This window comes from Pelophylax lessonae, assembly GCF_965119305.1.
Source record: "Pelophylax lessonae genome assembly, chromosome: 9".
In the NCBI taxonomy this organism is placed as follows: Eukaryota; Metazoa; Chordata; class Amphibia; order Anura; family Ranidae; genus Pelophylax; species Pelophylax lessonae.
Window position 1 is genome coordinate 59,987,890 of NC_138776.1, and position 25,443 is coordinate 60,013,332.

General features: G+C 46.9%; 1 protein-coding gene across 2 annotated transcripts in view; it reads right to left on the minus strand.

The window, feature by feature from the left end:
• CACUL1 (CDK2 associated cullin domain 1) overlaps positions 1 to 20,518 on the minus strand; it is a 34,796-nt gene extending 14,278 nt beyond the window's left edge. Inside the window, exons 1-7 of one of the 2 annotated variants that reach the window (XR_014225712.1) lie at positions 20,311 to 20,518; positions 14,148 to 14,274; positions 13,904 to 14,006; positions 10,932 to 11,027; positions 10,713 to 10,815; positions 8,973 to 9,062; positions 4,945 to 5,083 (exon numbers count right to left, since the gene is read on the minus strand). Coding sequence is in view for 1 of the 2 variants with exons in the window: in XM_082267562.1 (XP_082123688.1) it covers positions 4,945 to 5,083; positions 8,973 to 9,062; positions 10,713 to 10,815; positions 10,932 to 11,027; positions 13,904 to 14,006; positions 14,148 to 14,274; positions 20,311 to 20,434 (782 nt within the window). In the remaining variant the exon portion in view is untranslated. The remainder of the gene's footprint in view (positions 1 to 4,944; positions 5,084 to 8,972; positions 9,063 to 10,712; positions 10,816 to 10,931; positions 11,028 to 13,903; positions 14,007 to 14,147; positions 14,275 to 20,310) is intronic. The other variant, XM_082267562.1, reaches the window with a different exon arrangement.
• Between the last annotated feature and the right edge of the window lie 4,925 nt (positions 20,519 to 25,443).

Genomic DNA, 25,443 nt, shown 5'->3' on the forward strand with positions numbered 1-25,443 from the left:
CGTCCGTCTTTTGTCCAGTGTTGTTTTGTTGGTTGAAATGTGCTCTAGACTGCACACAAATTTTTTCGGCCAACAACAACCAACTTCAGAAGTGATGTCATGTTCTGGTTAACTTTCTGTGTGTTCTTTCATCTCTGAGCATGCCCAGTCTTGCTCATCTGATTTTTTGTCTGCCGAAATCAGTACTGACTGACGATTCCGAACAATCGACCGTTCTGTTGACGGCCAACAAAAATTTTATAGCCTGCACACCAGATTTTTTTCGGCCGAAAAGTCACAGTCGGTTGTCGGAAGCATCATACTAACAAGCCGACAAATCGGCCGATCGGACGTTGGCCGAAAATTCACAGCCAACAATCGTTGCGTGTGTACGAGGCTTAAAGCAAAATTGCAGCTAGTTTACAAGGCACTTAGGAGAATGGGAATTAGTACTTTATGTACTTTTTCCCATCAGTGTTAATTTTGGCAGCAAATATCAATTTAGTTTTAGTCTTAGGACTAAAATGGCATTTTAGTTTTAGTCCCATTTTAGTCTTCTGCAAGTGTTTTAGTCGTATTTAGTCGACTAAAACTCCAGTACATTTTAGTCGACTAAAACGTCCTACATTTTAGTCGACTAAAGCTCATTTTAGTCATCTATAATCGAATGGGTGTAGTTCAATTGTAATTTGTAATGCATTATTTAAGCATTTCTCTACAATTTCCACTCATTATATACTACTGCTGGTCCTGGAGTGAAAAATCTAATATGTTATTATTTATGGTATTAAGCTTTGAGCATGCACCAGTGTTCATTTTGGCAGCAAATTTCAATTTAGTTTTAGTTATAGTCTTTTGACTAAAATGCCATTTTAGTTTTTGTCGTATTTTAGTCTTAAGAATAAAATGCCATTTTAGTTTCAGTCGTATTTTAGTCATCTGAATTGTTTTAGTCGACTAAAATTGTGTTAATTTAGTCTACGAAAACATTTTAGTCGGTTTTAGTCGACGAAATTAACACTGTTTCCCATCCAGAACTAAATAATGCTAAATAAATAAATACATAATTCTTCTCTGAATATTTGTCTTTCAAGGCAATTTTTAACACGTTAAAATCTGCATTTTTTGCTAGAAAAAATGCTTTAAAACACTCTAACATTATACATTTTCTGAAAGCAGAAGTTCTGGGGAACAAATGTTCCTCTATCTCCTCCTGGACAATATATTGGGCAATTTTGCCATGGTCCTGGGCTCCCTGAAAGAACAGGGGAGTCTGGCAACAAAGGGGGAAAAGGGGCTTGACTCTTTGTTAGAACTGTAAAAGTGATCACACGGCTTTTTAGGGCTGTTCCTTCATTACTAGGATTGTCTAGACACCCCATAATGGAGATGTCCTGTGAGAATAATAGGGCAAAGACAGAGGCTAGAACATTTTGGAAAATACATAGGGTTTGGAAGACAGGCTGAACAGCAGAACCACAAACTGGAAGTGTTGAGGATCCACAGCAAAGCAAAGGATGTTCTGATGACAACCAGATAAAATAGGGACATGAAAGTGCATGTTCTTGATGTCTACAGGCTAGCAAGTCTCCCTGAGAAAAGCAGACTATAGCAGACCTAAAGGATTCCATCTTAACTGTGAAAAGGTTAAATTAAAATCCCTGAAACCCTTCTGCTACAAAAACCAAGACGATAACCACTTGTCCCAGAAGACCTGCATGGAGGCCAGTTAATTTGTATTGTGACACTAGAAATTTGAAAAAAAAAAAAGCAGGGAGGGGGTTCGAATTCAAACTCTAGTTTGTACCCCATGGAAACCAACTCCCGTACCCAGTACTATCCAAGATGCAATGAAGGAAACTCTTTTTGGCCTCAGAACAGGGGCAATTCTTCCCAGCTTTAGGTCTAGACTTTTTTTTGCTGGGGTGGATGAGTAATTCTTACCCCTAGTAACATCCTTGAAGAGGGCTGCCAAAGGAGCTCTGAACAGACATTGTGCCTCGAAGAATATGCACAGGATGTGTTTTCCTCTGCCTGGGCAGCAGGCCAACCTTATACTAAATTTTTCGTTGCATAGTAAATGATAGACAAATCTACAAAATAAGGCAGGAGACATCCACTAACTTAATTACACAGTACTAAAAAGCTGTTGGGATGAACTCGAATCACTCCATGAATAAAGGATTAGTACAGAAGGAAGCTGGAATCCCTTGCCATGTGTTTTGCCCATTCACCTTGTTTGACCATCTAACATCGTTGCAAAGCAGGATCTGCTACAGCAAAATTTTGAAAAGGATCTCAGAACCTACAATAATGGGATCCCTAAATACTGGTGCATCCTCTACAGCAGTGGTCCTCAACCCTGGCCTACAGGGCCCACTAACAGGCCAGGTTTGCAAGATAACTGAAATACATCCCAGGTGATATAATTTGCTGCTCAGTGATTGCAGTACTCTAGTCTGCATCTCCCCAAGGTAATACTTAAAATCTGGCCTGTTAGTGGGCCCTGAGGACCGGAGTTGAGGACCACTGCTCTACAGATTTGTCAGTGCCTTATTAGGACACTGCCAGATCAACTGTGGGAACAGTCAACTTCCTAATAAAAACTCCCTCAAGCATGTATTGATTCGTGAGGTGTAAACAGTTTATCAAGAGTTTCCTAATCGGCTTACATGACCTGTCCGGTCTTTCTGGATTGGACCACCCATTGTTCTTTATGGAGGGGTGGATTACAGCGGGCATGTGTTCGCTGACATCTGCTGGCATCTGATCTGGCCCGCTAAAAATAGATGGATGGGGATAAGTTCACCATCGGTCCGGCGGATCAGATGACAGTCAGATGGAAACAGACACGCGGTCATTTCCATCCAACCACCCTATAGAAAACAGCAGGCTGTGTCCATGTTCGCTCTGCATAGCGGAGCTGACACAGACCTGTCATCTGCCTGCTCAGAGGGGATCAGCAGAGAGATTCCCCTCTGAAAAGGTGGATCCGCTTGAGGGATTCCGCTTCGTCTGACATGGGCCTTAGGGATCCTAGACTGGGAGCTGCACTGGAGGAAGCTGTTGGCTGTTCCTCCATCTTTAGACTGCATCAATAAAAGCCAATATGTCGTCTCTCAGCCTGCTTTTTACAGCAGCTGCCTTTAATTAATCAGGAACAATCTCCTTCCCCCCGATTGCTAGGGCTATAGGTAGGGCAGATAATGATTCTACCAGGGAAGGCATTGAAATATGTTTATGGCCTTTGCAATCAATGTTACAATTTGGCCCACAAAATCCTGCATAACATGCAGAGAACTTCTCCTGAGTTAGTGCCGGTTCACACTGATGCGGCACGACTTTCAGGGCGACCTGTGAATTTGCGTGCACCGCGAATTCGGCACGACTTGCACGGACTTCATAAAATGAATGTCTATGCAAGTCGCCCCGATGTAGTACAGGACCCTTTTTCTAAGTCGGAGCGACTTGTGTCGCTCCTATTAGAACCATTCCTGTACTACACTATGGGACGCGATGGTGCTTGACTTGTCAGGCTGACCAAGTCGCCTGACAAGTCGTACTAGTGTGAATGGACACTTAGGGTCAAGGAGGGAGCCACACCCCATAGAGTTAAGACTCCAATGAATCCAGGCACTCAAGCAATTGAAAACATACCAGGCAGCACGTGTCAGGCTCTTCAGAGGAAACACTGCAGACTGCCCTGGAATTGCTAGTGGCTTGTGAGCTGGAAGGACCTGGTATAGCAGGACTGCCCCTCGAGTTTGGGTTTAAACGTGTTGCACCTCAAGCACGGACAACCAGGCTCTAGTACAAGGTTAAACATTGAGCACTTGAGAACCAACTGCTGGAAGCAGGCAAATTTCATGTAGCCAAAGGGGACCAGGTCACTGTAGGAGGCAGCAAGAACCACCTAGGGTGAAATTGATTGTTGATAGGGAACAATGGCAGGAACAAGAATGCAGAGTGTGCAAACAAGGCACTTCCCTAACAATACGGCATTAAAGTCCTCAGCATAAAACAAGTCTACTAAATAAAGTATCTCCCAAAGGCTTAGCCGGAGCGCTTGGGCTAACAGTACACAAAGGTCTGAAATGCAGAGCCAGGAGTCTCAATGTCACATTCCAGGCAGGCCTGGCAATCTTTAGTCCAGCCTCAAAAGGTAAGCCAATATAGCTAAACAGACACGCTATACAAGCAAGCAGTGTGTAGATCAGGCCTGTCCAACCTGCGGCCCGGACCCGCAGGCAATGCGGCCCACTGCCCCCTGCCAATTTTTTTTTTTTTTGTAGCTGGGGAGGAAGGAAGTCGAGTCGGGGGCTAAGCCACAGAGGCAGTCTCGGAGGGGATCATCCACTAGTTGTGTTAAATTAGTGCTGGGGGGGGGTGCGGCAGCACGGGAAGGGTGCAGCGGTGTTTTATTACTTATATACCTTATCTAATAGTATATATTTATATGCGGCCTGAGAAAATTTCTCTACACTCAATACGGCCCAGAGAAGCCAAAATGTTGGACACCCATGGTGTAGATGAAGTATTAATATAAAAAAAACATAATCCTGAAAAATGGGAAAAAAAATGAGAAAAAAAACAGTAAACCTTTTTCCGAGAAAAGATGTCTATCCTCCTAGGACGCTATACAAAAACTGAGGCATATTGAGAGTGGGAGGGGTTATACCAGGCTGATCACTTTTTTTTTGTTTGCAAGTGTCCGAATCCTTCTGTATTTGGCAGTATAACCCAAATGTCTTAGAATCCTATGTCCCTCAATAAATGAGAAAAACAACATTTTCCCTTCCAATCTTGAAATACAGCGGAAAGAAATGTGTTGACGAACTGCATCACCTATAAAATATATAATGCTTCCCCAATCCAATCTCTAAATAACGCAGAAGCAAATATATGTTGACAAGCTGCATTGCCTTTGATACATTTAATAATTTTCCCTCAGAATTGCACTCTGACCTGTTAAATCCATTCTGCATGAGCTCTCTCTGAAGCTTCTGGTCTTGGGCAGCGTAGTCCTGCAGCTCTGACTCCAAGGCGGGGGGCAAAATGTTTGGGATGAATTTGGAGAAAAGCGATGGTGCGAGCTGGACCCATTCTAAGAGGGGAGCAGACCAGAGACATTTTTGGTATAGATTAGCAGAGGTCACGCATTGTACACAACACGTATAGCCATCTCCAGTCTCAGTATACGATTTATAGGTGCATCTCATAAAATTAGAATATCATCAAAAAGTTCATTTATTTCAGTCATTCAATTCATAAAGTTAAACTCATATATTTTATATAGATGCATTATACACAGAGAGATACATTTCAAGCATTTCTTTATTTTAATTTTGATGATTATGGCTTACAGCTAGCTTAACTTAAAATCCATTTCTCTGATGTTCATTGACGGACACAGCTCCTGATTCTTCTTAACCATTGGGTTATACTGCCCCCTACAGGGTTAGGACACTAGGCAGGAAAAAGCTGGACTATGCCTATGGGCAGTCCCAGGGAGGATACACCCACTCTCAGCTATAGGTACTCAGTCTTGTTACAAGCAGTGTGAGAAGAAAGCCAACTCCACAGAAGGGTGGGTGCTGTGTGCGTCAATGAACATCAGAGAAACAAATTTTACGGTAAGTCAAAAATCCCATTTTCTCTTTCGTTCATTGACAGACACAGCATGCCCAGAAGCTGTGCAGGGATGACGCGCCTGCCCTGGAAGTAACGAGCGGGACCGGTGCAGGGCATTCTGGGACAAAGAGGACACAGAAGAGGATGCGCTGGCTTCAGCTGCCCACACCTGAGGTGGCAGCGCTGGACATTAAAGACATTATAAGTTAAAGCGGAGTTCCACCCAAAAGTGGAACTTCCGCTTTAGGGAGTCCTGACCCCCCGACATGCCACATTTGGCATGTCATTTTTTGGGGGGGGGGAGCGGGTACCTAGTTTTGACAGGTACCCGCTCCCACTTCCGCTCGGAGCGCCGCGGCGCCCTGAGCGGAAGTTCTCCTCTCCCCCTCCCTCCCTGCAATCTTCTGGGACACGTCAGAGGTCCCAGAAGATTGCCGGCCAATCACGGCGCGCAGCGCGACTCGCGCATGCGCAGTGGGTACCCGGCTGTGAAGCCGCAAACTGTAACAGCCGGGTGCCCACAGCAGTGATGCCGGCGCCGAGGGAGAGGATCGAGGCTTCCGGCGGCCGCATCGCTGGACCGTTGGACAGGTGAGTAAATGGCTGGAACTCCGCTTTAAGTATTTATTCTAAAAGGTAAGTGCGACCTGGGACAGTTCAGAAGCTATCCATTATGAAAATGTACTAGCCCTCACTGTCCCGGGGTATTTTTATTGAAAAAATGTTTCCGAGGCCAGAACTCCGCTTTAAACATTACAGCTAATGCTGTAATGGGGCCTTGGGGAGCCATGTCATCTGCTGGGGTTGGTCCACTGGGTTTTATCAAGTCCAAAGTCAGCACAGCCCTCTACCAGGAAATTCTAGAGCACTTCATGCTTCCCTCTGCTGACCAGCTTTATGGCGATGCCGATTTCATTTTTTAGCAGCTGCCCACACTGCCAAATGTAGCAATACCTGGTTTAATGATCATGGCAACAGTGCGCTTGATTGCCAGCAAACTCACCTGACCTAAACCCCATAGAGAATCTGTGGGGTATTATCAAGAGGAAGATGAGAGACACCGACCCAACAATGCAGACAAGCTGAAATCCGCTATCAAAGCAATCTGGGCTTCCAGAACACCTCAGCAGTGCCACAGGCTGATCACCTCCATGCCACGCCGCATTGATGCAGGAAATCATGCAAAAGAAGCCCCAACCAAGTATTGAGTGCATACTACACTGTACATGGACATACTTTTCAGTAGGCCAACATTTCTGTATAAAAAAAAAATCCTTTTTTTTTTTTAATTGGTCTTATGTAGTATTCTAATTTTCTGAGATATTTAACTTTGGGCTTTTCCTAGCTGTGAGCAATAATCACCAAAATGTAAAGAAATGAATGCTTGAAATATATCACTCTGTGTGCAACGCATCTATATAAAATATATGAGTTTCACTTTTTTAATTGAATAAGGGTCCTTTCACACGGTCCGCTGTCCGGTGCGGACTGTTCTCTGCTCAGCGGGGATTGATCCGCCGATCCCCACTGATCAGGCGGATGACAGCTCCGTCTATGCACTGTGTGCGGAGAGGGAGGTGTCAGAGCCCCGCTGATCTCTATGGGGAATTGGATGAGAGCCTGTCCGCTCTCATCCGATCCGATCCCCTGGACAGATGGAAAACAGGGTTTCCATCCATCCGGATTTCACGGACAGGATCGGATCGGATGTCAGCGGACATGTCACCGCTGACATCCGCTTCCCCATAGGGATGCATAGAGGATCCGATCAGATCCGCCTAAAAAACTGACAAGCGGATCTGATCAGATCGTTCGTGTGAAAGGAGCCTTACTGAAATAAATTAACTTTTTGACGATGTTCTAATTTTATGAGATGCACCTGTATATAGTAGCTGGGCCATGTCAAACTGTCTATATTGCTGGTGTCCTACATGCAGCCCACAGCCCTAGCAGTCAGTAGTCGGAACAGTCATTTGTAAAGAGACCTTTAACAACAGCAATCTCTAGCAGTTAGATGTAACATGTCTGTATTCTCTGATTATCTCCTACAGCACAACTTCAAGCGACTGAAAAGTCTCGTCATTTTAAAAGTTAAAAATAACAAATATGTTATACTTACCTGCTCTGTTGCAGTGAATTTGCACAGAGCAGCCCAGATCCTCCTCTTTTCAAGTCCCTCTTCTGTGCTCCTGGCCCCTCCCTCCTGTTGAGTGCCCCCACAGCAAACAGCTTGCCATTGGGGGCACCCGAGCCAAAGCTCAGAAACAGAGCCGTGGCCTGGCCCTGCCCCCTTTCTCTCCTGATTGGCTGACAAACTTTGACTGACAGCAGCGGGAGCCAAACCTGGTCGTCTCAGCCAATGAGGAGGGGAGTCCTGGGCAGCCAAGACACTCCTACAATATCACTGGATCTAGATGGGGCTCAGGTAAGTATTAGGGGGGCTGCTGCACACAGGCTTTTTATCTTAAAGCGGTAGTATCCCGCTTGTTGACACTTTAGGCACGGTTTAGGAGATATTTGCAGTGCATGCAGCCGCTCACGCGAACGGCGCATGCGCTCTGAAGGTCTGGGGGGACCTTCAGTTTTCCTTGCCGGGAGCTTGCCGGAAAATCACTCCTGCGCGCATGCGCGGGAGTGACGTCATCGCGGCTCTGGCCAATCACAGCGCCAGAGCCGCCAAACCCAGAAGAGACGCCGAGGGATCATGGCAGCGCCCGCAGCGATGTCCATGGGTTCATGTCGGGGCTTCGTTCTAAGGTAAGTAATACATAATGAGCTAGTATGCAATGCATACTAGCTCATTATGCCTTTGTCTTGAAGGGTTTTTTTTTCGGGTTTACAACCGCTTTAATGCATAGAATGCATAGGGATAAAAAACCTTCTGACTTTACAACCACTTTCAGTCTCCAACCACTCCTTTGAGTAAACCTCTAGTAGTGAAGGGCTCAGGCGTGTTCACATTTTAGTCCCAACTCACCTGAGCCAGCCAGCTAGGACCTGAAATTGACCAACCATCTGCACCTGGGGCATTCCCTACATATACAATGGGTATATATACATGCAGCTACAAGGTGGGGAATGCCTCGGCAGCTTACGACTGGCCCAATACAGTGAAAGCTTCTTGGCTGTCTGGTTTTGGTGGTTTGGATGAGGATCCAAACACCCCTAAATCACCTCTAGTGTACAGTCTATGACAGTCTTTTGTATTATTACATATACAATATATAATGTGCAACCCTTTGGAGACAACAGTGATTGCATTCGAGACCCCTACACCTAGTAAGTTGACAACTGCTGGTCAATATGATGGTCTTATAGCATCTATACAATTTTACATCCACTTATAATCATAGACTACTTACCAGGCCTCAATGTGTAGAGGCCCTTTATGATGCTGGCCATGGTGGAGGGGGTGATCTGGAACGGTGTAGACTGGGCTTCTATCAGTAATGCTGCATAGGGAGAGATACAAAAAAGTTACATCAGAGAAGATGGGACATCTTATAGCCGCCTGGCCTGAGCTTGGTTTAGGATTTGAAATTTGAGGCACATGGGCCTGAGTCCCTTCAACCTCAGTGGAGGTGGGAACCTCAAACATATACTGCAAATGCTACCAGGCACCTGCCTATAATGTAACAGTGAAATCACATTCAAACCTGCATGGAATGGACACTGAAATCTTTTTGGTATTTAGTTCAGGGCTTTACAAATTTGATTTGAATATGGGAGCCAGCAAAAAAAGCTTTTTTTTTTTCTAACAAAGCTTTATTTAGCATTATGAAGGCGGCCTGGCACTAGAATTATTGCTCTCATTCCGGCGTGCGCGGCAATATGTAACAGGTGTATTGCAATAGAAATTTACTGGCGTAGGCGCTCTGATGCGTGTTTACCCTTGTATGTGCGTATATGTAGGGAGGGGGGGGGGGGATTTTATGTGCTTGGCAGTAACTTTAATTTTCTACAATAAAAAAAAAAAAAAAAAATTATATATATATATATATACACATACATACACACACACACACACACACACACACACACACACACAGTATATATATATATATATATATATATATATATATATACACATATATATATATGTATATATATATATATATATATATATATTTTTTTAACCTAACTTTTTTTCCCATCACATAGGGGACAAAAAAAGTCTCCAATGTGATGATGTTTTTGGTGACAGGTTCTCCTTGATGAGACATCCAGGGTCTAAAAGACTCTGGATGTCTCCCCTGTGCTCCAAAAAAGTAATGCTATGCAAATCGCACTGCACTACATTCTTTCCCGGCCATTATGTGATGTCATACATGTCACTTCTGGGTCAGCAACAAAAAGAGGACAGGGGACATGTGTCTGCTCCCCTCTACGCAACGGCACCCGCTTTGCTGCTCATGGGCAATCGGAGCCCGGGATACGTAGCGGGGTGCGCAAGCAGGGTGTGTGGAACAGTCGCCTTGTCCTTGGCGTTCACCGTGCAGTCCATGGTAGCAATGATCTGTCCTCCCACCCAATCACCATCACTTGGAGAGCAGAGCGCTGACAGCCTGCACTGCCTAAAACAGATGAGGAGCTGCCCACCTCGGCACAGGACCCGCCCCTGACATTTGATCCACCCCCCGGACAGAGGACACACCTGATCTAGCTCAATCAGCTTCACAGCTCAGCCCAGCACACGCCCCAGGAGATGGAAAGCCCAGCCCCTTTAGGACGGAGACCGCCTCCGACACCCACCCAGTGAGTAGAACTCTATTGCCCGACTCTCAGACTGAGCCTACCCAGCCTCAGCGTTAGGCTTGGAGCATGTGAGGCGGTGTCAGCAGTGAATGGGCTGAATAAAACCCAGGTGCCAGGACACAATTTCTAATCGCCATGGCAACCCGGTGCCTGGGATTTGTTGAGCACTGATTTAGTTGTATGAGGTTCTTCCTGTAGACACATTTTTTAAATCTGCCAGATTCAGTGGTCCTCCTGTGGACGTACAATGTATGGTCCATCTCCACTGACATCAGAGGGAAGGAAGAGGGGTGGGGGCGATGTAATCACATGACAGAATGGGGAAGTGACATTCTTGGCCTACTTACGCATCAGGTTGTAGATATGCTTCTCTGCCACATGACGGGTGAAGAGTTGGATCAGATCGTCCTTCAGGTCCCGGTTCAGTTTGGTTTCTATATAAAACTTATTCTAAAACACAAACAGAAGATTGTAAGCCACAGAAGGGCCGGAGGGAGGGAGGCCACTTTCACCAACTCATATACAGGGTACACCATCATGATAGCAGAATCCAGAGAAATACTCACCATATAGATGAAGAGAGGGACGATGCTGTGTAGAGCCCCCATATACTGGCCCAGGGCCACATTAAACTTCTCTATATACTGCTCTGGAGAACTTGCCTGGAACATCAACATGGAATAATGTCAACTAGCGCTGAAACAACTATTTTCGTAATTGATTCGTTGGCCTGCATACAGAATGTATTATTTGTTTACATATCACAAAATACAGTGCAGCACACATACAGCTCAGTACACCCTCCATACATGTCAGTATACACAGTGCAGCACACATACAGCTCAGTACACCATCCATACATGTCAGTATACACAGTGCAGCACACATACAGCTCAGTACACCATCTATACATGTCAGTATACACAGTGCAGCACACATACAGCTCAGTACACCATCTATACATGTCAGTATACACAGTGCAGCACACATACAGCTCAGTACACCATCCATACATGTCAGTATACACAGTGCAGCACACATACAGCTCAGTACACCATCCATACATGTCAGTATACACAGTGCAGCACACATACAGCTCAGTACACCCTCCATACATGTCAGTAAGTGGTTAATTTACTAAAACTGGACAGTGCACAATCTGAAGCAGCTGTGCATGGTAGCCAATCAGCTTCTAACTTCAGCTTGTTCAATTAAGCTTTTGACGATTAAACCTGGAAGATGACTGGTTTATATGCAGAGCTGCACCAGATTTTGCACTCTCCAGTTTTAGTAAACCAAATCGTCAAGTGCCTGAGAACCTGTGAATACATAAAGGGAATCAACTCGGTAAAGGAGGAGAGCATATTTAAAAGAAGAAAAACTACCACAAGAGGACACAGTTTTAAATTAGAGGGGCAAAGGTTTAAAAGTAATATGAGGAAGTATTACTTTACTGAGAGAGTAGTGGATGCATGGAATAACCTTCCTGCAGAAGTGGTAGCTGCAAATACAGTGAAGGAGTTTAAGCATGCATGGGATAGGCATAAGGCTATCCTTCATATAAGATAGGGCCAGGGGCTATTCATAGGATTCAGATATATTGGGCAGACTAGATGGGCCAAATGGTTCTTATCTGCCGACACATTCTATGTTTCTATGTGAGGAGCAACGCTTCGTGGGACATGTAGTCCTGGGCAGGAGAAGAAAGTGAGTGATTCTAAAAAGGCAGAAGTTTTTTTTTACCTTGCTGTAGGTGCACTCTATATTATACTTTATGGCTTGCTATTGGGGCACTCTGAAGACAGGAGGAGCCTGAAGCGCTGGCGGAAGACCCCAGAAGAAAAGCATCAGGACTGCTCTGTGTCAAACCAATTTACAAGTCACTTTTAAAGACTCTGTGCTGGGGTGATCAGCATCTGAGCCCAGAGAAGGTAGAGGCTGATAGACTGGAGGGAATATAAATCATTACCATTAAATTTAAAGTAAAAGTTTACCAGTATTGTGCATTATATTTAAAATGAATATATCCGTGCAAAAAAAAAAACTCAGCCTTTAGTACTACTTTAATATAAAATGCATTTAAAATAAAAGAAAATTGTTTGTACATTTGATGAATGTACAAATGTCGTTCAAAAATTTCACTTGCTTTTAATATTCAATTTTAAAAATAAAGGTAATTTACCACATACACTGTCTGAAAATGTGCTTGATTGAGAATTATCTATTCTGCTTCTTCGACTTTTCCTGTCACTGTGGTCAAAAATGAAAACATCAATTTGACCCCACTTACGTTTAGCAAATCTTTTGTTCTTAAAACCAAAATTTTGGTAGGAAAATAAGTGACAGCTGGCGCAGGTATCAAGCTACCTGCCTATGACAAGGGAGTCTGTCATGCATATTGTTCTAGAACAATTCTGTCTGAAAAATCTGTAAGTGTTTTAGGTCTTTTTAAATAAAAAGTTTCATTGGATTCTGATGATATATACCAGATATAACTTCTTAAAATACACATATCACTTCTGTCTGGTATTCTCAGAGTGAATTAGATATTTTGTTCCCCAACCATATAGCTGGATATTTTTTATTTTACCACTGTATATTGATATATTTTTTTTAATTTTACATATTGCCTAAATTATACACCGATCTTTTTGAGGTTTTTAGGTGGAATGTTGAGAAGGTGAGAGCCGGTTCACACTGAGGCGACACGACTTCGGGGGCGACCTGTGAAGTCGCGTGCACCGCGACTTCGGCGCGACTTGCAGGGACTTCACATAATGGAAGTCTATGCAAGTCGCTCCGAGGTCGCCCCAAAGTAGTACAGGACCCTTTTTCTAAGTCGGAGCGACTTGTGTCGCTCCTATTAGAACGGGTCCTGTACTACTCAATGGACCGCGACTTGTCAGGCTGACAAGTCGCGGCAGTGTGAATGGGCTCTTATAGGAGGTATGTGGATGGGGGAAAAGTTGGGTATCTAGTAAATGGTGTTTAATGAGGTGAACAAGAATTGGATCGGTGGGGTGTCATGAAAAAGGCAAAGTTTGGGCAAGAAGCAGGAGGGGTGTCATGGGGTAGGTTGAATGTTGGGTAGGTGTGATGCCATGAGGTGAACAGACCCTTAGGTAGGTAGGATGATATGAGAAAGTTGAAGTGCTGGGTGGGTAGTACGTGGGGTGTCATGAGTTAGGTGGAATGTTGGGAAGGTTTGGTGTTGTGAGTTAGGCAAAGTATTGGACAGGCAAGGAGTGATATAAGGAAGATGAAGTGCTGGGGTAGGTAGTAGGTGGGGGGTGTTATAAAGTAGGCGGAGGGGTGTAAATATGTGGGGAGAGTGTTAGGTATGGAAAGTGAAAGGATGTCATACTGTGGTTGCAGTGCTTGGGATTGGCGGGTGTTCAGTTGGGTGAATTAACATACTATAGGCAGAATGCTGAATATGGGAGGGTTTAAAGTATTATGATGTGGGTGGGGAGGAGAGGGTGCTGGGTATGGGGAGGGTATCATGTGGGCAGAGTATTGAGTAGGTGTGACAGGGTACCTGCAGCTCCTGGGAGACCCTGTGAAGGTGCTGGGTGATCTTGCACAGGAGGTCGCTGTACATCTGCTCGGAGTGCTGCTGACATACACACTTGTAGACACAACTGCAGGAGAGAAGAACAAGGTCACCATCACAGAAGAATAGATCTAATCGTAGGATATCAGGATGTGACAACATACAGACAATCTCTGATATTCCGATATGACACATGATGAAATAAATGACGAACAATCTGGATACACACCTGTAGATTTGCTCGTACGATATCGGAATATAGTCTCCAGCGGTTTGTGTGAGCAGTTGTTCGATGGCGCTCTCCAGCTTGGGCCAATACAGGCGCTTATAGTCATCTACTGTGATCACATTCATCACTGGAGGAGGAAGAGGGGAGAGAACCAATCAGCTGAAGCTCCACCCAATCTTCTTAGACTCCCTTGTCTTCCTCTCCCATCTTCCCAACCACCAATATACTCAACCAGCCCTTTCCCCTATCTACTCACCACCACCAATGACCCCCTCTCCCATCTTCTACCACCAATGTACCCCAACCAACCCATCCTCTGTCTATTCACCACCACCACAGACCCCCTCCTGTATCTTCTCACCACCAATTTACCTCAATCAACCCTTCCCCCCGTCTACTCACCACCACCAATGACCCCCTCTCCCATCTTCCTACCCCCAATGTACTCCAGCCAACCCATCCTCTGTCTACTCACCACCACCACAAGCCCGCTCCTGTATCTTCTCACCTCCAATTTACCTCAACCAACCCTTCCCCCTGTCTACTTACCACCACCAATGACCCCCTCTCCCATCTTCCTACCCCTGATGTACTCCAACCAACCCATCCTCTGTCTACTCACCACCACCACAAGCCCGCTCCTGTATCTTCTCACCACCAATTTACCTCAACCAACCCTTCCCCCTGTCTACTTACCACCACCAATGACCCCCTCTCCCATCTTCCTACCACCAATGTACCCCAACCAACCCATCCTCTGTCTACTCACCACCACCACCACAAGCCCCCTCCTGTATCTTCTCACCACCAATTTACCTCAACCAACCTTTCCCCCTGTCTACTCACCACCACCAATGACCCCCTCTCCCATCTTCCTACCACCAATGTACCCCAACCAACCCATCCTCTGTCTACTCACCACCACCATGGACCCCCTCCTGTATCTTCTCACCACCAATTTACCTCGACCAACCCTTCCCCCTGTCTACTCACCACCACCAATGACCCCCTCTCCCATCTTCCTACCACCAATGTACCCCAACCAACCCATCCTCTGTCTACTCACCACCACCACAAGCCCCCTCCTGTATCTTCTCACCACCAATTTACCTCAACCAACCCTTCCCCCTGTCTACTTACCACCACCAATGATCTTGTCTGTATCTTCTCACCACCAAAGTACCCACGGTTAAGTGGAACTTTACGGGGAAGAAAAAATAGGCTGACAGGCAGGATTTTAATGCAAAAGAGGCATACTATGCCACTTCTGCATTAAAGTAATTTATCTGCCTGTCCTGTACCATTAGTGGCTAGCGGGGACCTCCAAGACGCTGCATCGCTGGACTGAAGGTGAGTGTACAGTTCCACTTTACATGGTTGGTAAGGTTAAAAAAAAAAAAAAAAAAAAAAAAAGACACTGGTCCATCCAGTTCAACCTTCATGTGTGTGTGTGTTTATATCACTACCATTATCCCATATCCCTGTATATTGTGTTTGCTAAGAAACACATGTAAAAGTCTTTTGAATTTACCGACAATGCCTACTGACACCACCAACTGTGGAAGGGAGTTCCACATGCTTACTGCCACATAAGTAAAGAATCCCTGACACAGTTTAGGATTAAACAGATTCTCGTCCAACTTCATTGTATGGTGGCGTGACTTCTAAACAGACAGAAGAATAAAAAGTTTCCTCATAATGTGGACTCATAATGTGGCTGAACCAGAGTTTTGTAAAGCAGTAGAATTATAGATTTAATGTTTAAGTAAATACTCCTTTTAATGCATACTAATAGTCTACTGACCTTGCTTGCTGCAGCTTGGCATTGCATGTTATTGCAGAGCCTCTCATCTACTGGGACCCCCAGATCCTTTTCCTTCCTCAATTCCCCCAGAGCAGTGATGGCGAACCTTGGCACCCCAGATGTTTTGGAACTTCCTTTCCCATGATGCTCATGCACTGTGCAGTGCAGTTGAGCATCATGGGAAATGTAGTTCCAAAACATCTGGGTGCCAAGGTTTGCCAACACTGCCCCAGAGGTTCTCCCCTAGAAAGTAACTTTCATTCATATTTTAAGCCCCTAAGTGCATTGCTTTACAATTTCCTACATTAAACCTCATTTACCATGTGTTTGCTCACCCCTCTATTTTACTGAGGTCTTCCTGTAAAGTCGCTATATCCTCCTGTGAAGTAATTGCCCTTCATAGCTTTGTATTGACAGCAAACACTGAGATTGAGCTTATTATGCCATCGTCTTTATAATTTATGAATACATTTAACAGAATGGGTCCCAGGACTTATAACTCCAGACCAACTGACGATAATCTATTTATTACGACCCTCAGACATTCCCCTGTAACCAGTTTTCTATCCAGGTACACATACATTATCCTCAATGCCCAGAGACTTCAATTTGTAAAATCAGTGTTTACGGGGTACTGTACTGAGCTCTTTGTCGAAATCCAGATACACCACATCCACAGGCCTTCTTCTATCCAGATTACAGCTCACTTATAGAATGTTAACGTTAAGGTTGGTCTGGCAAGAACGATTTTTCATAAATCCATACAAGTTACTGCCGATGATACTGTTTTTATTGCAAATTCTTGGTCCTTTATGATTCCTTCTAATAGTTTACATAAGGGATAGACCGATTATCGGCAAGGCCGATATATCGAGGGCCGATATGCACTTTTCCCGATATATCGGTATCGGCCCTGAAACTGGCCGATATTGCTGATATTTTTGTGACGTCATTCTGCCTTCTTAGGCCGCCTCCCTCGCCTTGGACAGCCTCGTCTGGAGTCGGGACTAGTCTCGTGAGACTGTATCACAGCCATACACCCACTCACCCACAGCAGCCCGGTGCTAGCCAGCCACCCACATCCACAGGCCCTGTACCAGCCAGCCACAGGCACTGTACCAGCGAGCCAGTCAGCCCTCCACAGGCCCTGTACCAGCCACCCACAGCCCCTGTGCCAGCCACCCACCACAGGGTGCCAGCCAGACAGACACCCACCACAGGGTACCAGCCAGACAGCCACCCACCACAGGGTGCCAGCCACCACAGGGTGCCTGCCAGCCCGCACAGGGTGCCAGCCAGCCCCCCACCGCAGGGTGCCAGCCAGCCACCCACCCACCCAGCACAGGGTGCCAGCCACCACAGAGTGCCAGCAAGCCAGCCACCCACCACAGGGTGCCAGCCAGCCACCACAGGGTGCCAGCAATCCAGCCACCCACCACAGGGTGCCAGCAAGCCAGCCACCCACCACAGGGTGCCAGCAAGCCACTCACCATAGGGTGCCAACCAGCCAGCCCCCCACCACAGAGTGCCAACCAGCCAGCCCCCCCACCACAGGGTGCCAGCAAGCCAGCCATTAAGCATTAAACAAAAATTAACATGTTCAGTTCCAGATTTGTGTCAAAAATTTTCTTTTTTTTCAAAACTTTAAATGTACAAAATATCAGCCCATATCAGCTGATACCGATATCTTGTGACCAAAATATCGGTATCAACCTTTAAAAAACCATACTGGTCTATCCCTAGTTTACATACTATTGATGTTAGGCTGACTGGTCTGCAGTTTCCAGGTACACATATCTTTTTTAAATATTGGTACTAAGATTAGGAATAATGGTCAGGCTGTAACATTACTAAGTTCCTTGAGTGTAAGCCATCTGGTCTCACTGATTTGTTCACAGTACGTTTTTTCAGTCTTGCCCCCATCAATCCCTCCCCTGTCTACTATCCACCACCAATGGCCCCACCAACCTTCACATCTTTGCATACCACTGCCTATGTAGAGGAGGGGAGGGATCTGCAGAAAGAGTGGGAGAAGGGGGAGGGTTCTATAAAAGTGGTGGGGTTGTGTAGGAGGGGGGGTGAGATCTGTAGAAGGGGTGGGGTTATATAAGGGGTTCTGTAAAAGGGGTGGGGTATGTAGAGAAGGGAGGATTCTGTAGAAGGGGTGGGGTTTTGTAGGAGGGGGAGAGTTCTGTAGAAGGGGTTCTGTTGAAGAGATGGGGATATGTAGGATGGGGGAGGGTTATGTAGGAGGGTTTTGAAAAAGGGGATGGAGTTATGTAGGATGGGGGGTTCTGTGGAAGAGGTGGGGTTATGTAGAGGAGGTTTTGTAGAAGAGATTGGGTTATGTAGGGGGTTCTGTAGAAGAGATTGGGTTATGTAGGGGGTTCTGTAGAAGAGGTGGAGTTATGTAGGGGGGTTCTGTAGAAGAGATTGGGTTATGTAGGGGGGTTCTGTAGAAGAGATTGGGTTATGTAGGGGGGTTCTGTAGAAGAGATTGGGTTATGCAGGGGGTTTCTGTAGAAGAGGTGGGGTTATGTAGGGGGTTCTGTAGAAGAGATTGGGTTATGTAGGGGGTTCTGTAGAAGAGGTGGGGTTATGTAGGGGGTTCTGTAGAAGAGATTGGGTTATGTAGGGGGTTCTGTAGAAGAGGTGGGGTTATGTAGGGGGTTCTGTAGAAGAGATTGGGTTATGTAGGGGGTTCTGTAGAAGAGGTGGAGTTATGCAGGGGGTATCTGTAGAAGAGATTGGGTTATGCAGGGGGTATCTGTAGAAGAGGTGGGGTTATGCAGGGGGTTTCTGTAGAAGAGGTGGGGTTATGTAGGGGGTTCTGTAGAAGAGATTGGGTTATGTAGGGGGTTCTGTAGAAGAGATTGGGTTATGTAGGGGGTTTCTGTAGAAGAAGTGGGATTCTGTAGGATGGGGGAGGGTTCTGTAGAAGGGGTGTGGTTATGTAGGATTTGGGAAGGTTCTGTAGAAGGGGTGGGGTTATGTAGAAGAGGTGGGGCTATGTAGGATTAGGGAAGGTTCTGTAGAAGGGGTGGGGTTATGTAGGATTAGGGAAGGTTCTGTAGAAGGGGTGGGGTTATGTAGGGAGGGTTATGTAGAAGAGGTGGGGTTTTGTAGGATGGAGGAGGGTTCTGTAGAAGGGGTGGGGTTATGTAGGATGGGGGTGGTTCTTTAGAAGGGGTGGGGTTATGTAGGATGGGGGAGGGTTCTGTAGAAGGGGTGGGGTTATGTAGGATGGGGGGTGGTTCTTTAGAAGGGGTGGGGTTATGTATGATGGGGGATGGTTCTGTAGAAGGGGTGGGGTTATGTAGAATGGGGGAGGGTTCTGTAGAAGGGGTGGAGTTGTGTAGGATGGGGGAGGGTTCTGTAGAAGGGGGAGGGTTCTGTAGAAGAAGTGGGATTCTGTAGGATGGGGGAGGGTTCTGTAGAAGGGGTGTGGTTATGTAGGATTTGGGATGGTTCTGTAGAAGGGGTGGGGTTATGTAGAAGAGGTGGGGGTATGTAGGATTAGGGAAGGTTCTGTAGAAGGGGTGGGGTTATGTAGGGAGGGTTATGTAGAAGAGGTGGGGTTTTGTAGGATGGAGGAGGGTTCTGTAGAAGGGGTGGGGTTATGTAGGATGGGGGATGGTTCTATAGAAGGGGTGGGGTTATGTAGGATGGGCGAGGGTTCTGTAGAAGGGGTGGGGTTATGTAGGATGGGGGATGGTTCTATAGAAGGGGTGGGGTTATGTAGGATGGGCGAGGGTTCTGTAGAAGGGGTGGGGTTATGTAGGATGGGGGAGGGTTCTGTAGAAGGGGTGGGGTTATGTAGGATGGGGGATGGTTCTTTAGAAGGGGTGGGGTTATGTAGGATGGAGGAGGGTTCTGTAGAAGGGGTGGGGTTATGTAGGGTGGGGGAGGGTTCTGTAGAAGGGGTGGGGTTATGTAGGATGGGGGAGGGTTCTGTAGAAGGGGTGGAGACAGAGAGGGGGAGGGAGAAGGGTGTGTGGTGTTGGAGGCACAGCCAGGCTCCCTCATGGGGGGTGTGGTCCAGTAAGGTGTATAGAGGGGTATACAGATGAGGGAGGAATATGTGGAGGGGGGAAGGGCAGACTGGGTTGGAGAGGAATATATGGAAGAAGATTATTTGGTGGGGGGGTACAGAGGTGGGGGTGGGGCATGAAGGGGGTATAATATGTGTCTGGGGGAGGAGCCAATCACATTCAAGAGTTTGATGGCCAAGGAGCAAATGGGGGGGGGGGGGGAATTGGCTATAGCTATATAATATATACACGGCAGAGGGCGGGGCATAAATGGGAGGGGCCTGTGGACAGGGCGGGGGGAAATATGGGTGGGGGGTGACGCACTCACAGAATTTGTTGGTCCCGGGGTTGATAGAGATCGGTTTCCTTAGGTAGTCAGGGTTGGTCGGAGATCGAGGTCGGATCGGCCAGTGATTGTGGTTGGGATCTTCTTCCATCGTCTCCTCCTCCATCTACCGGCCACAGAGACACCATAACCCGCTACTTCCGGTCACCTGATCCCAGGCCCCGCCTCCAACGACACTTCCGCAGCTGCGAATGAGGAAAGGGGTGGGGTGTCCAACCGCGTCCACAGCTCCGTCTGCGTGCGCGTCCCCGGACTGCTATCGCGAAGCTCCGCAAGTCCCTTCCCCTCTAGTGTAGAGGGATGGCTCAGCTGAGACTGAGTCAGGCCGTGTAATGAGAAGGGATGTGGAAGGTGTGCGAACACGGAGTTCATGACTGTCCTATTACTGAACCCCAACCCTTCTCTGTCCTCCACTTCCTCTCTATAGGAGCCCCCCACCCTCTTTCTGTCCCTCTTTAGGACCTTAAATTCATGTCTCCTCTATAGCAACACCAATCCTATCCATATGTCCCTATATAGGACCCAAATCCCCCCTCTTCCTCTGTAGGAGCACCAACCCCCACCATAGGACCCAAATCCCCCTCCTGTCCCTCTATAGGACCCAAATCCCCCCTCTTCCTCTGTAGGAGCACCAACCTCCACCATAGGACCCCAAATCCCCCTCCTGTCCCACCATAGGACCCAAATCCCCCTCCTGTCCCTCTATAGGACCCAAATCCCCTTCTTCCTCTGTAGCAGCACCAACCCCTACCATAGGACCCAAATCCCATCCCTATTTCTCTGTAGGAGCACCAACCCCCACTGTAGGACCCCAAATCCCCCTCCTGTCCCACCATAGGACCCAAATCCCCCCTCTTCCTCTGTAGGAGCACCAACACCCACCATAGGACCCCATATTCCCCTCCTGTCCCTCTATAGGACCCAAATCCCCTTCTTCCTCTGTAGCAGCACCAACCCCTACCATAGGACCCAAATCCCATCCCTCTTTCTCTGTAGGACCACCAACCCCCACTGTAGGACCCCAAATCCCCCTCCTGTCCCTCTATAGGACCCAAATCCCCCTCCTGTCCCTCTATAGGACCCAAATCCCCCCTCTTCCTCTGTAGGAGCACCAACCTCCACCATAGGACCCCAAATCCCCCTCCTGTCCCACCATAGGACCCAAATCCCCCTCCTGTCCCTCTATAGGACCCAAATCCCCTTCTTCCTCTGTAGCAGCACCAACCCCTACCATAGGACCCAAATCCCATCCCTATTTCTCTGTAGGAGCACCAACCCCCACTGTAGGACCCCAAATCCCCCTCCTGTCCCACCATAGGACCCAAATCCCCCCTCTTCCTCTGTAGGAGCACCAACACCCACCATAGGACCCCATATTCCCCTCCTGTCCCTCTATAGGACCCAAATCCCCTTCTTCCTCTGTAGCAGCACCAACCCCTACCATAGGACCCAAATCCCATCCCTCTTTCTCTGTAGGACCACCAACCCCCACTGTAGGACCCCAAATCCCCCTCCTGTCCCTCTATAGGACCCAAATCCCCCTCCTGTCCCTCTATAGGACCCAAATCCCCCCTCTTCCTCTGTAGGAGCACCAACCTCCACCATAGGACCCCAAATCCCCCTCCTGTCCCACCATAGGACCCAAATCCCCCTCCTGTCCCTCTATAGGACCCAAATCCCCTTCTTCCTCTGTAGCAGCACCAACCCCTACCATAGGACCCAAATCCCATCCCTATTTCTCTGTAGGAGCACCAACCCCCACTGTAGGACCCCAAATCCCCCTCCTGTCCCACCATAGGACCCAAATCCCCCCTCTTCCTCTGTAGGAGCACCAACACCCACCATAGGACCCCATATTCCCCTCCTGTCCCTCTATAGGACCCAAATCCCCTTCTTCCTCTGTAGCAGCACCAACCCCTACCATAGGACCCAAATCCCATCCCTCTTTCTCTGTAGGACCACCAACCCCCACTGTAGGACCCCAAATCCCCCTCCTGTCCCTCTATAGGACCCAAATCCCCCTCCTGTCCCTCTATAGGACCCATATCCCCTTCTTCCTCTGTAGGAGCACCAACCCCTACCATAGGACCCAAATCCCATCCCTCTTTCTCTGTAGGAGCCCAAATTCCCTCCCCCCACAGGACCCCAAATCGCTCTATAGGACCCAAATCCCCCCTCTTTTCCTCTTTATGAGCCCAAATGCCCCCCCCCAACATAGCCCCAAACCCCACTGTCCCTCTGTAGGATCCAAATTCTCCCTCTGTTCCTCTGTAGGAGCCCAATTCCCCCTCCCATTTTTCTAAAGGAGCCCAAATCCTCCCTCCCCCAATAGGACCCAAAATCTTCTCTGTTTCTCTATAGTAGCTCCAGATCTCCCCCCCCCCCCCCACAGGACCCCAAATACCCTATTTGTTGCAATATAGGAGCACCAAACCCCCCCCCCCATAGGACCTCTGTCCCTCTATAGGGGCCCCACAACTCGCCCCCATTGGATCCATGATGCTCTCTCTGTTCTCTAATAGGAACCTCATCCCCTACATGACCCCACATCCTTTCCCTGTTCCTCTATAGAAGCCCACCCCCTACTTCTGTTCCTCTGTCACCCTAAATCAAATTTTCCCTCTATAGGACCCAAAATCCCCCCTCTCGCTCTATAGGAGCCTCACAACTTGCCCCCATAGAACCCTGAAACCCTCTTCCTCTATAGGAGCCCCCCCCCCATAGGACCCCACATCTCTTCTTTTCTCCCCTATAGATGCCCCTACCTCCCATAGTACCCCCACATCCCTTCTCTGCTCCCCGATATATGTCCCTACCTCCCATAGTACCCCCACATCCCTTCTCTGCTCCCCTATAGGGTATCTTAGAGCTATTGGGAATAAACTAAATGAGAAGGAAAGAGAAGATGATCAGCCTGTGGCACTCCACTGTAGGGAAAGGCATGCTGGCCGTACAGAGGGTCTAAAGGTTTCAAGATTTTTTTTTTTCTCCCCTAAAACTGTCCTCTTGCGGGGGTGACTTTGATAGAGTCCCTTTACAAAAAGTGATTATATAACCTCGGTACTTTGGCTCCCTCTGGACTCAATACTGAGCTAACTCTTGGAGTTTTTTTTTTTTTTAGATGATTAGAGCCAGCTATAAATAAAGCCGTAAGAGTGTTTAATCTTCATCACTCCAATTCTGCATATTGCTGTCTAATGACTGTCTTCCTTTGCTATTTTACTCTATTGCACTTCACCTGTATTCTTATTTTCCCTCATTGGTCGGGGGTACTTTTGATGATAGTCATTTTTGCTTAAATGCGGATTGATCGCAATGTCTGTGTCGAGCTCCCCTTTTCTTTAGTTAATTGTGATTTATCTTTGTAGATACCAAATGGAGCTTCCCTGGTAGGTCTATAACAAAACTATGATGAAAGCTGTAAGGACACCATCTGTTATGATTAAATTGGTACAGTGCCTTGCAAAAGTATTTGGCCCCCTTGAACTTTGACCTTTTGCCACATTTCAGGCTTCAAACCTAAAGATATAAAACTGTAATTTTTTTGTGAAGAATCAACAAGTGGGACACAATCATGAAGTGGAACGAAATTTATTGGATATTTCAAACTTTAACAAATAAAAAACTGAAAAATTGGGCGTTCAAAATTATTCAGCCCCCTTAAAGTGGCGTTCCGGCCACAAAAAAAATTTTTCAATGAAAATACCCCCGGGACAGTCAGGGCTAGTACATTCCACAATGGCTAGCCTCTGATCTGTCCCGGTTCGCACTTACCTGCAAGAAGAAATACTCATTTTTAAAATTTCTTCTCCAGCGTTGCCATCTCTGATGTGGGCAGCTGAAGCCAGCGCGATCCTCTTCTGCGTCCTCTTCCGTGTCCTCTTCTCCCAGAATGCGCCTGCACCGGCCCCTCTCATCACTTCCGGTGCGGCGCCGCATTCCTCCACAGCTTCTGGGCATGCCCAGAAGCTGTTTAGCAGGGAATGCGGCATCACACCGGAAGTGACGAGCGGGGCCGGTGCCGTCGCATTGATTCCTGGGAGCGATGACGTTCAGCTCCCAGGAATCATTGCAAACCGGAAGTGACGGTGTGGGCCGTGGCCGCCAAGGGAGGAAGTGGAAGAAAGGTGAGTATTTCTTTCTACAATAACAAGGTAAGTAAAAAAAAAAAAAAAATCGTAACTATCCATTTCCTTTTGAGGTAAAGAAAAGCAAGCGGATGGCCACAAAATCGATTATGTCGATTTTTTGGCCGGAACTCCGCTTTATGTTAATACTTTGTAGCGCCACCTTTTGCTGCGATTACAGCTGTAAGTCGCTTGGGGTATGTTTCTATCAGTTTTGCACATCGAGAGACTGAAATTTTTGCCCATTCCTCCTTGCAAAAAAGGCTCGAGCTCAGTGAGGTTGGATGGAAAACGTTTGTGAACAGCAGTTTTCAGTTCTTTCCACAGATTCTCGATTGCATTCAGGTCTGGACTTTGACTTGGCCATTCTAACACCTGGATATGTTTATTTGTGAACCATTCCATTGTAGATTTTGTTTTATGTTTTGGATCATTGTGTTGTTGGAAGACAAATCTCCGTCCCAGTCTCAGGTCTTTTGCAGACTCCATCAGGTTTTCTTCCAGAATGGTCCTGCATTTGGCTCCATCCATCTTCCCATTAATTTTAACCATCTTCCCTGTCCCTGCTGAAAAAAAGCAGACCCAAACCATGATGCTGCCACCACCATGTTTGACAGTGGGGATGGTGTGTTCAGGGTGATGAGCTGTGTTGCTTTTACGCCAAACATAACGTTTTGCATTGTTGCCAAAAAGTTAAATTTTGGTTTCATCTGACCAGAGCACCTTCTTCCACATGTTTGGTGTGTCTCCCAGGTGGCTTGTGGCAAACTTTAAACGACACTTTTTATGGATATCTTTAAGAAATGGCTTTCTTCTTGCCACTCTTCCATAAAGGCCAGATTTGTGCAGTATACGGCTGATTGTTGTCCTATGGACAAAGTCTCCCACCTCAGCTGTAGATCTCTGCAGTTCATCCAGAGTGATCATGGGCTTCTTGGCTGCATTTCTGATTAGTCTTCTCCTTGTATGAGCTGAAAGTTTAGAGGGA